Source organism: Crocuta crocuta, unplaced genomic scaffold, assembly GCF_008692635.1.
Source record: "Crocuta crocuta isolate KB4526 unplaced genomic scaffold, BGI_CrCroc_1.0 scaffold218, whole genome shotgun sequence".
Taxonomy (NCBI): domain Eukaryota; kingdom Metazoa; phylum Chordata; class Mammalia; order Carnivora; family Hyaenidae; genus Crocuta; species Crocuta crocuta.
In genome coordinates, this window is record NW_027533170.1 from 9,701,112 (window position 1) to 9,713,802 (window position 12,691).

General features: G+C 40.1%; 1 protein-coding gene across 1 annotated transcript; it reads left to right on the top strand.

Moving 5' to 3' along the window:
• The first annotated feature begins 4,486 nt into the window (after nt 1-4,486).
• Nucleotides 4,487-12,420, top strand: LOC144216853 (interferon-gamma-inducible GTPase 10-like). The gene is given in 3 exon segments (XM_077746309.1): nt 4,487-4,699; nt 10,993-12,092; nt 12,095-12,420. Coding segments are annotated over 2 exon segments (1,263 nt in total). The 5' UTR covers nt 4,487-4,699; nt 10,993-11,011; the 3' UTR covers nt 12,277-12,420.
• Nucleotides 12,421-12,691: the final 271 nt, after the last annotated feature.

The following is a 12,691-nucleotide window of genomic DNA, read 5'->3' on the forward strand; positions in this document are numbered from 1 at the left end:
TACAATGTTTTCCAGAGTGGCCGTACCAGTTTGTATTTCTACCAACAGTGCAAGATGGTTCCTGTTTCTCTACATCCTCACCAGCATCTGTTGTTTCCTGAGTTGTTCATTTTAGCCACTCTGACCAGTGTGAGGTGGTATGTCAATGTGGTTTTGATTAGTATTTCCCTGATCATGAGTGATGTTGAGCATCTTTTGATGTGTCTGTTGTCCACTGAGATGTCTTCTTTGGAAAAGTGTATATTCATGTCTACTTCTCATTTCTTCACTGGATTATTTGTTTTTCGGGTGTTGAGTTTGGTAAGCTCTTTATAGGTTTTGGATACCAAACCTTTATCTGATATGTCATTTACAAACATCTTCTCCCTTTCCATCAGTTGCTTTTTAGTTTTGTTGATTGTTTCCTTTTCAGTGCAGAAGCTTTTTATCTTAATGAAGTCCCAATAGTTCATTTCTGTAAAGCAAGAAATTGCTGTCGCTGAGGTGAAAGAGGTTGTTGCCTATTTTCTTCTCTAGGGTTTGGATGGTTTCCTGTCTCACATCTAGATCTTTCATCCATTTTGAATTTATTTTTGTGTATCATATAAGAAAGTGATCCAGTTTCATTTTTCTGCATGATGCTGTCCAGTTCTCCCAGCACCATTTGCTAAAAAGACTGCCTTTTTTCCATTGGATACTCTTTACTGCTTTGTCGAAGATAAGGTGGCCATACATTTGTGGACCCAATTCCGGGTTCTTTATTTTATTCTGTCATCTATGTATCTGTTCTTGTGCCAGTACCCTAAATTGATGATTACAGCTTTGTAGTAGAGGCTAAAGTCTGGGATTGTGATACTGCCATTTTGGTTTTCTTTTTTTTTTTTTTTAATGTTTTATTTATTTCTAGGAGAGAGAGAGAGAGAGAGAGAGAGACAGCGTGAGCAGGGGAGGGTCAGAGAGAGAGGGAGTCACAGACTGAACCAGGCTCCAGGCTCTGAGCTGGCAGTCAGCACAGAGCCCGACACACGTCTCGAAACCACGAACCGCGAGATCATGACCTAAGCGAAAGTCGGACGCTTAACCGACTAAGCCACCCAGGCGCCCCTGGTTTTCTTTTTCAACATAACTTTGGCTATTCAGGGTCTTTTGTGGTTCCATACATATTTCAGGATTCTTTGTTCTATCTTTGAGAAGAATGTTTGTGCAATTTCAATTGGGATTGCACTGAATGTGTAGATGGCTTTGGGTAGTATCGACATTTTAACAATATTTGTTTTTCCAGTCCATGAGCATGGAATGTTTTTCCATTTCTTTGTTCTTCTTCAACTTCCATCATAAGTTTTTTTACAATTTTCAGCATACAGATCTTTTACATCTTTGGTTAGGTTTATTCCTAGGTATTTTATGGTTCTTGGTGCAATTGTAAATGAGATCAACTTCTTGATTTCTCATTCTGTTGCTTCATTATTGGTGTATAAAAATGCAACTGAATTCTGTACATTGATTTTGTGTCCTGAAATTTTGCTGAACTCATGTATCAGTTCTAGCAGCGTTTGGTGGATTCTTTTGAGTTCTCCACGTAGAGTATCACATCATCTGCAAAAAGTTAAAGTTTAACTTATTTCCCAATTTTGATGCCTTTATTTCATTTTGTTGTCTAATTGCTGAGACTAGGATTTCCAACACTATGTTAAACAGCAGTGGTGAGAGTGAACATCCCTGCTGTGTTCCTGATCTCAGGGAGAAAGCTCTCGTTTTTTTTTTTTAAATGTTTTATTTATTTCTGAGAGAGAGAGACAGCATGAGCAGGGGAGGGTCAGAGCGAGAGGGAAATACAGAATCTGAAATAGGCTCCAGGCTCTGAGCTAGCTGTCAGCACAGAGCCCGACGCAGGGCTCGAACCCACAAACCGCGATATCATGACCTGAGCCGAAGTGGGACGCTCAACCAACTGAGCCACCCAGGCACCCCATCTGTGGGCTTTTCATATATGGCTTTTATGATGTAAGGTATGTCCTTCTATTCCGACCTTCTTGAGGGTTTTTGTTAAGAAAGAATGCTGTATTTTCTCAAATGCTTTTTCTTCATCTATTGACAGGATTATATGGTTCTTATCCTTTCTTCCATTAATGGATGTATCACATTGATTGATTTGTGAATATTGAACCAGCCCTGCAGCTCAGGAATGAATTCCACTTAAATGTAGTGAGTAATTCTTTTGATATTCTATTGAATTCGATTTGCTAATATCTTGTTGCAAATTTTTACATCCATGTTCATCAAGGATATTGGTCTGTAATTCTCCTTTTCAATGAGGTCTCTGTCTGGTTTGGGAATCAAGATAATGCTGGCTTCATAGACTGAGTATGGAACTTTCCTTCCATTTATATTTTTTGGAACAACTTGAGAAAGATAGGTATTAATTTTGCTTTAAGTGTCTGGTAGAATTACCCCTGGGAAGCCATCTGGCACGGGACTCTTATTTGTTGGGAGATTTTTGATAACTGAATCAACTTCTTTGCTGGTTATGGGTCTGTTCAAATTTTCTATTTCTTCCTGTTTGAGTTTTGTTAGTGTGTGGGTGTCTAAGAATTTGTCCATTTACTCCAGGTTCTCCAGTTTGTTGACATACAATTTTTCATACTATTCTCTGATAATTGTTTATATTTTTGTGGTGTTCATGATATGTCCTCTTTCATTCATGATTTTATCTGTTTGAGTCCTCTGTCTTTTCTTTTTGAGAAATCTGGCTGGGAGTTTATAAATTTTGTTTATTTTTTCAAAAAACTAGCTCTTAGATTCATTGATCTGTTCTACTGGGTTTTTTTTTAATTCTATATTGTTTATTTCTGCTCTAATCTTTATCATTTCTTTGCTTCTGCTGGTTTTGGGGTTTCTTTGCTATTCTGCTTCTAGTTCCTTCAGGTGTGCTATTAGATTCTGCATTTGGTATTTTTCTTGTTTGTGATATGCCCTGTGATAGGCCTGGATTGCAGTATGTTTTCCTCTTAGGACTGCCTACACTTCCACAGTCTCTCTTTCTTTTCCTTTTGTCTCTACACAGAAGGGGATCCTTTCTCTCCATGACTACACCACCCATTTTATCTCTCCCAGTTTGCATTCATGCAACTATGGCCCATGAAGCTGTCTCTGTGGGCCCCTGGAGATGCTTCTGTCATTCTGTAACCTGGATTCCTGGAATTCCAAGGCTTCTGGCTTCAAAACCATTGTGTTTGAAGGATGAGGGAACTTCTGGTTCCCCTAATTCTCTACCATATTGCCCTGTTCCTGGGGAGCATATTATTACATACATCGTATAGCTGTTGAATTGTAAGCTATATAGTGGATTTCTATTCAACAAATAAATGAAAAAAATTAAAGCTAGTATATGGCTTCTAAGGACACAGGGCTACTTCTCTTCAGTTTCCAATCCACCTGGGTATTTTTTAATTCCTGCACTAACCACTCAGGTTTCAGTGGATTGTGAAACCCCAGGTTCAGGGATTAGTCATTCAGAAGACTACCCTGACTTCAAACATTAGCTGAACAAGGGTGGATTCACTAGGTTACTTGGACCTCCAATAGACTCTTAAAATTTAAGGCTTCCTATAGCCCCCTCGGACTTGATAGAATGTCTTGATAGAATGACTCACAGAGATCAGGAAATCTTTACTTTACAAGTAGTTTTACTTTAAAAGGATACAGATAGGGTGAGGTCTGGGAGGGAGTACACAGCTTCCATGCTTCTCTCCATGGAATTAGAGCACATCACCTTCCCAGAACATCAGTGCAAACATCAACAAAGAAGCTCACTGAGCCTTGATGTCCAGAGTTTTGTTGGGGTTTTATTACATAGACATGATTGATCATTATCAATAGCCATTTAATTGAATGCAATCACCATCCTCTTCTCCTCTCCAGAAGTCTAGCTATCTCAAGGTCCCCACACTCTGTTCACATGGTTGGTCTTGCTGGTGACCAGACACTGACATGAATCTATCTAGGGCTTAACAAAGTAAACTCTAAACACTTAGGAAATACACAGGGTTTTTAAAGCTCTGTGCTAGGAATCAGGGAAAAAACTAGATATACTCTATTAAAATTCACTCCCCATAAGGTTTGGGCAGTCCAAGTTTAATAGGGGGCTATGAGCGTCATTTTCCCAGGACTCATCCTGTGTTCTGAGGTTCTGGATTCAGATTCTGCCTGGCCTGGAACCTGGAGCCCTTCTCAGGGGTCACTGAGAAGCCTCTTGCATGGGGTCCTGTACCCTCCTTTTACTTATGATGCCAAAAACACATAAAATTGCTGGCCATGGTGACTTTCAGTTTCATTTACTGGCAATGCCTGTGTTCTAGGAAAAGGAGCCCTGAGAACTCTGATTTCACTTTCTGTTCTCGGAAACATAGGGCTCTGCAAAGTGATAAATGCTTTGCTATTATTGGCCGGATTCCTCTGACAGTGGAGCAGAAGCCAGAAATTTCATCAGCCCTGCCAGTTCCTCACACACAGTTTAGACATTGGAATGGCAACTCTTTAATGCCTATAATGACCACACCAGAACACAGAACCTGTTCCAGTGCAAAGACAGTCTTTGTAGAGGAGTATTCCTGCTGTGGGTGGCTAGGAGCACTTCAAAGAGACTCAGAATTTTCCTGTGCTGCCAGTGGACATATTCAGAGCTTAACCTTGACACAAATCTCTTTTCTTTTAGGAGCTGGTAAGTAAGAAATCACTTTGAATTGGGTCCTGGTTTAAAATTGAATTATAGATCTGTAGGTCTAAGTATGGGAGAGCCTGGATGCCCAATTTTGGGTGCTGTAGATTTGAAAGGCTGAAGGGCAGGATAGCTGGTGGATGGTTGTGAGCCATTTAGAGAATTGAATTATTTGGAACATTTTCAGAGGCCGTTTGCAGAACAAATTTTATTCCTGTGAACTGCAGAAGCATCATGTGAATGTCAGGGTGTCAAGTGGGTAGAGTTCCCCAAGAACTCTGCCCTCAGATACCCCCATCTCATGTCCAAATACCTTTCAATGGGGAGACAATGCATATTATCTATTTAAAAATAAAATCCAAGTGAATAAATTTTACAGAGCTGATTGGCTGTATTAAATTATTTGTGAATTAGGCAACATGTTATCTAGCAAAAAGAAAGGCGCTCCATTGTGTTGAAGGAAAGGAAATGTTTTTAAAAGGTCAGAAGAAAGGAAAAAAGACACTCTTAGGAAAGAATCCATTGTTTTGGCCAAGATTGCTCTTATAATGGGAAGGGAAAGGGTCTATTAGAAAATTTTCTAATGCTGACCAGGAAATTCATATGTTTGCTGGTTAAAGAAGTCATTCCTGGAAGTAAAACTGTAGTTAGGTTAGGTATTAGGTCTTTGTTTATTGAGTAGAGGCCTTAAGTGGCTTCCTATGGCCCTGTGGCTTTCTGATCCCTTTTTGCCACAATTATTCCCTTTTGATCAGACTCTCAGGTTAACGTAGAGACGTGATCAAAATGTAAGGCATTGCTGCCACTTTCAGCTACTGTTCAGTAGCTCTTGCTGCTTTTATCGATCCTTTGCGTGGTATTCACATGTCATGATGTTTTTGCTTAATCTCTGAGATGTTACAGGTTATGACTTCAATTTCACAAATTTTTAAAATATAAATTCAAGTTAGTTAACATACAGTGTAGTCTTGGCTTCAGGAGTAGAACCCAGTGATTCAACACTTATATATAATATCCAGTGCTCATCTCAAAAAGTGCCCTCCTTAATACCCATCACCTATTTAACCCATACGACCACACACCTCCCCTCTAGCAACCCCCAGTTTGTTCTCTGTATTTCAGAGTCTCTTACGGTTTGCCTCCTTCTCTGCTTTTATATCTTATTTCTCTTTCACTTCCCCTATGTTCATCTGTTGTGTGTCTCAAATTCCACATATGAGTGAAATCATATGATATCTGTCTTCCTCTGACTGACTTATTTAACTTAGCATAATACCCTCTAGTTCTATCCATGTTGTTGCAAGTGGCAAGATTTCATTCTTTTTCATCACCTAGTAGTATTTCATTATACACACACACACACACACACACACACACACACACACACACACCCCACATCATATTTTTTCCACTCATTAGTTGATGGACATTTGGGCTCTTTCTATACTTTGGCTATTGTTGATAGCACTACTATAATCATTGAATCAGCATTTAGTTTCTTTTTGGATAAATTTCTACTAGTGCAATTGCTGTGTCATAGGACAGGTTTTTTTTAATTTTGGGGGGGAACCTCCATACCATTTTCCAGTGTGGCTGCACCAGTTTGCATTCCCATCAATAGTGCAAATGATTACCCTTTCTCTGCATCCTTACCAATGTCTGTTGCTTCTTGAGTTGTTAATTTTAACTATTCTGACAGGTAAGAAGTTGCTGCGGCTGAGGTCAAAGAGGTTGTTGCCTGTTTTCTCCTGAAGGATTTTGATGGCTTCTTATCTAACATTCAAGTCTTTCATCATTTTGAGTTTATTTTTGTGTATGGTATAAGAAAATGTTCCAGGTTCATTCTTCTGCATGTCATTGTCCAGTTTTCCCAACACCATTTGCTGAAGAGACTGTCTTTTTTCCATTGAATATTCTTTTCTGTTTTGTCAAAGGTTAGTTAGTCATGTTTGTGGGTCCATTTCCCGGTTTCCTACTCTGTTCCATTGATCTATGTGTCTGTTTTTGTGCCAGTACCATACAGTCTTGTAAGGGGTACCTGGGTGGCTGAGTCTGTTAACCATAGAGTCTTGTAATACACCATGAGGTCTGGAATTGTGGTGCCTCCACCTTTGATTTTCTTTTTCGGAATTGCTTTTGTATTCGTAGCCTTTTCTGGATCCATATAAATTTTAGGATCGTTTATTCTAGCTTTGAGAAGAATGCTGTTGTTATTTTGATAGGGAAACATTGAATACGTAGGTTGCTTTGGGTAGTATCAACATTTTAACAATATTTGTTCTTCCAACCCATGAGCATTTATCATTTATTTATTATTTCCCTTGTTTGGCTTTGGGTTTTATTTGCTGCTTCTTTTCTAGCTTCTTTAGGTGTAAGGTTATATTGTGTATTTTGGGCCTTTTTTGGTTCTTGAGATAGGCCTGAGTTGCAGTGTATATTACTCTTAGGACTGTCTTTTGCTTCCCAAAGGGTTTTTACTGTCATATTTTCATTTTCATTTGTTTCCATGTATTTTAAAATTTCTTTAATTTCTATTCATTCTTTGTAGTATGTTATTTTTTAAAAAGAACTGGGCTGGAAGTAGGGAAAAGATTCTAATGTGGACTTATGGATTGAATCAAGGACTAAGGATTTGTGCTGTCAGAGTCTTCTGTCAGTGACTGAGTGATCATGAACACTGGGCTGCAAAGGTAATTGAATCGGGAACTCTAAGGCAAAAAAGAGCAGACCTCAAACCAAAAAGGATTTGCCAATGGCTCTTGGAAATGTTGGCAAAGACAATCAACTCAAAAGAATGTGTGAGGCACAAAACTTGTGTTTCTTATTGTCCCCCCAAACAGTCATAAATTTGCTTTAGATCTCAACACTGCCACCAAATATGTTAAAAAACAAAATTCAAAAGCCTTAAGAATTCAGAGGCACCTGAGTGGCTCAGTCGGTTAAGCGTCCGACTTCAGCTCTGGTCATGGTCTCACGGTTTGTGGGTTCGAGCCCCGTATCAGGCTCTGTGCTGACTGCCAGCTCAGAGCCTGGAGCCTGTTTCAGATTCTGTATCTCCCTCTCTCTCTGACCCTCTCCTGCTCACGTTGTCTCTCTCTCTCTCTTTCAGAAATAAATAAAAAACATTAAAAAAACCCAAAAGACTTAAGAATTCAAAAGTAAATTCTAAAGACTTAATTGGCTTTATTGAATGAGTTTTGAATTGGGCAGCATCCCAGATAGCCAATAGAAAACAGCTCCATTATGCTGTAGAAATGAAAAGGTTTTTAAGTGAAGAGAGAAAGTAGAAATAAATTACTAGCAAATAATTCATTGTTTTCGACAAGGTTGCCCTCCTAAGGAGAGATTGGGGAATCTATTAGTGCAGTTTTTAGTGCTGACCAGGAAATTCTCATATTGACTGGTAAAAGATTACATAACTTCGAGTTGAAACTGCTCTCAGGTATTAAATCTTGGTTTACTGACATGGGTCTTTATCTTAAACGGCTCCAATATGCCCCTGTGGCTTCATTTTTAACACATCTCTCCATAGAAATATAAATCCTTTGTGTCTCACCCTGACTTCATTTTGAATCCTAGTTTCACTTCTCCCTATCCAATTGTGTGCTCTGCCTTTGCTTCATGAGACACAGCTCTGCCCTTGGATGAGCGCCCTCACCTTGAATCCTGGCTTGGAAGTTTGCTAATGATGGGACACTCATTGACTAGCTTTCAACCTAATTATTTATTTGATTCTTAATTTGGAGGTCGAAGTGATTATCATATCCTCGTAGGGCTGTTGAGAGGATGAGATGAGAAATGTATGTACAGATGGACATCTCTTTATTGGCATAGATTTCACACATTCCCTACAAGTTCTATCCCAACAGCAGAGGACATACTGCTAGAGGATGAAATAGAAGTTTCTAGAGATATCATAAAAAATTACTCTGCATCTGGTACACCTGCATTGCTGTCACATCAGAAAATAATATATAACAGAACTTCACATACAACATCAAGGTGAGGTTTGGAAACTTAACCATATGGCATGCCTTTTGTGTGGTTGAAATTTGCTCAGCACACAGAATTTTGCTGTCCACATCTGTTTGCCCTCTCAAACTTGTCATTTGTTCCCACTCTCTTTATTCCATTCCTCAGAACCTGTCCTAGCCAGAGGTTTCCTCACCCTCATGTGCATTTCTCCCCTCTCTCCCATCCTCTGAGGATGCACAGGCATGAGGCTACACTTGATAGAGTTGATGTCTCTCCTTTTTGGCTCCTCCTTGAGGTCCAGGTTTTATATACTTCTTTCACACTCAGCCTTGTTCATTCTCCTTTGTGTGCTATCTGCTTGCTCCTTAAAAGGGTGGTGGAGTGATTTGCTCTCCACACAGCAAGACGTTGCCCCAGCATACGCCAGATGCTCTGGATTTACACTCTTCTCCATGTGAAGAATATTCCTGCTATGTAGTCAAAAATATTGGCACCATGCTTCTCAGTTGTTTAATAGTTGTCCCTTTCTCAACAAGCCAGATTTCCACAGTTCTCTCTTCTAAGGAAAATGCCTGTACTCCCCATTCTTATGTATACCAGTTCAGGTCTTGTATACATGCTCTGAATAATTCTTCCCGAATTTGTTTCTGCCATTCTTTATCCTGGGCTGCAGGCTATGGCTTCCAGGAAGCCCCTGAAAGATGTGTTTCATCCCTCACTTTTAGCCAAAGGACATCTCTGCAGCCTGCATGCTGCCCAGACATCAGTGGTGACTTGAGGTGACTTTCTTTCTGGTCCAAAAAGTCTGCATGAGTCGGGGAGGGGGGTAAATGGAGAGAAGGAGACTGTCTGCTGAGCATGGAGCCTGACATGGATCTCAGTCCCATGACCCTGGGATCATTACCTGAGCCAAAACCAAGAGTCAGACACTCAACCACAGAGCCACCCAGGAACCCCAGCAATGATTAAAAGTTTATCTCCTAATAAAGGCATACAGTATCTTTTCTGAGAAGGAAAGGAGCCACTCATCCTTATTTAGCTGTTTCATATGAGAACCAAGGTCTTTTACATGGTGATACTGGAGGTTATCAGAAGTGGTTTTTCTGGAGGATCTTACACCACAAGTGGCAAGGGGTGTGGGGGTAAATGCTGGTGCTGTATTATTAGATTTCCACTATGAAGAATTATTACTTTCATAACATTACAAATAAAGAAATTGAATTAAGATAAATAAAGGATAATTCAGCTAGGAAAATTTGGATAGAATAATCAGGGTTTGAAATTAGTTCAGAAAAATGAAGAGCATCTTAAAGAAGGACTTTCCAAGATAATGGAATAGCCTAAAGAAGGCAAACTTTACATCCATGTCAGTAGTCCACACAAAGCCTAGACAGAATGAGAAATTCTCCTAGACACACTGCTTTGGTGACCAATGAGGTTCTCTGCCAGAGTCCAGCTCCAGCCAGTCCAGGGTTCCTTGAAGGACAGGCAGCATCAGCGACAGAGTGATGAGAGATCCCCAAGATTCTTTCTAATCAGCAAGCAGGCATTTCTGCTCAGTCTGGGTTCTCAACTCTATTTATATGTGAAGGTACAGGGAACAAGAAAAGTGTCATTTGCCTCAGTAGATGATGTTTACAATGTTTCCAGAATAGCCTTGAGAAAAACATTTTACCAAGAAATAAACAAAATTGTATATATAAAGTTTAATCTTTTATAAGTAAGGGTCATTAGCCTATTTATAGCTCAAGGGAAGTATTGAGGAAAACAAGATCTGCCAGAGAAACAATGTCTGCCCTCACAACCTCAAAAGAAGAAGGTATCTTTAGCATTAGCCACAGGGCCCATAGTTCCCACAACATCGTCCATGCCCAGGAATAGCGTGTTACTCTATATGGGAATATTATTTTATTAATTGTTAAACTAAGGTAGGGATTTGACCTTTCGAATTATCAATTACTTAATTCTAATCATGATTTCCAAGCTACTGAACATAAATGTCTCTCCATATCACAACAAATCCCTAACCAGATGCAATCATCATACCAGGGCCAGAACAAGAGGACAAGCCATTCCTGATCTCAGTCAACAAAGCACTCTGGGGTACGGTGCTCAAGCAAAAAACGACAAGAAAAGGGGCAGCTATTGGTTGCCACCTGATGACAGGAGACCTTGCAAGCCTGCCTTAACCTCACAAGGAGTTTTCTCAACTAGTGAGTTCAGAATGGCTCTCAACGTTTCTCTCTCCATATAACAGCACACTCCAAGCCACTTCTTGTTGTATTAACTCTTTTTCTTTCCCTCCTCTCTCCTTCTTCTAGTGCCCTCTACTGCTGAGCCATGGGTCAGACGTCTTCCACACTCTATCATAGAAAGGCTGTTAATTTGGCCTCAAGTTTTGAAAAGTTTTTTAAGGAATTCAAGACAGAAAGTAAAATCCTCTCTCAGGAAACCATCACATTGATTCAATCATACTTGGTGAAAGGGGACCTTCAGAGAGCATTTTCTGAAATCAATGATGCATTGATAGAAATGGAGAATGCTCAAGTGAACATTGCCGTGACCGGGGAGTCTGGCACAGGGAAGTCTAGTTTCATCAATGCCCTGCGGGGGGTGCAGCATGAGGACAAATTGGCTGCCCCAATTGGGGAAGTGGAGACAACCATGGAGAGGACCCCATACAAACACCCGAAGTTCCCCAATATGACATTATGGGACCTGCCTGGCATAGGGACCATTAATTTTCAGCCACAAGATTATCTGAAGAAGATGAAATTTGATGAGTATGACTTCTTTATTATCATCTGTGCTGCACGTTTCAAAGAAAATAATGTACAGTTGGCTACAGCAATTAAAAAAATGAAGAAGAATTTCTGCTTTGTTCGAACTAAAGTGGACAGTGATTTACATAATCTAGAAAAGAGTAAACCCGCCACATTCAATAAGGATAAAGTCCTGCAAATGATCCACAATGACTGTGTGAAACAACTGCAGAAAGCCAATATGAGTGACACACAGATCTTCTTAGTCTCTAGTCATAAGCCGTCTGGCTATGATTTTCAAGGCCTGGAGAACACCCTTCTGAGGGAGCTCCCAGCCCACAAGCGCCACAACTTCATGCAATATCTGCCAAACATTACTGAGGCCGACATTGACTGGAAGAGAGATTCTCTGAGACAGAAGATATGGTTGGAGGCCCTGAGGGCTGAAATATCAGCCACTATCCCTTTGGTGGGTTACACCAGTGATAACAATGTGAAGAGCCTGGAAGAGACTTTGACCCTTTATAGGTCTTACTTTGGACTGAATGATGCATCCTTGGAAACCATGACCAAGGACTTGGATGTGTCAGTAGAGGAACTCAAGGCAAACCTTATATCCCTCCATTTAGTATCAACTGAGAAGGATGAGGAGTTGTTAGGGTAAAGATGTGGAAGTATATGGAAAAATTCCGCCCTATTAGTGCAGGATTCATTGACACTAGTGTGTAATGTAGGAAGATTTTCTATTTGCAAATTTTTTTCCTTGAGGCCATGGTAATTGATACTAAAGTTTTCTTTAAAAAGAAGAGATTTTGGGGGTGCCTTGGTGGCTCAGTCATTTAAGTATCTGACTTCGGCTCAGGTCATGGTCTCACAGCTCATGAGTTAGAGCCCTGTGTAGGGCTCCGTCCTGACAGCTTAGAGCTTGGGCCTACTTTGGATTCTCTGTCTCCCCCCCCCCTCTCTGCCCCTTCCCCACTCATGTTCTGTTCCTCTCTTTCAAAAATAAATGAAAAGTTAAAAAAAAAGATTAAAAAATCAGAAGAGATTTTTAAGGAATCTGTGGGCTCTAAGTAAGCTTATCTACTTTGGAGTGTCATGGATAAAAATGGGAATTCAGCCAGCTCCTGAATTATTCTGTTTTGGGATGGCACTCGTGCCTGGAAAGTTGGTTTAGGGCCTCCTTGAAGCAATCCTAAACCACTACCCTCCTGGAGTATCACACACATTTCCATATTTCACTCTTGAACAATTCATA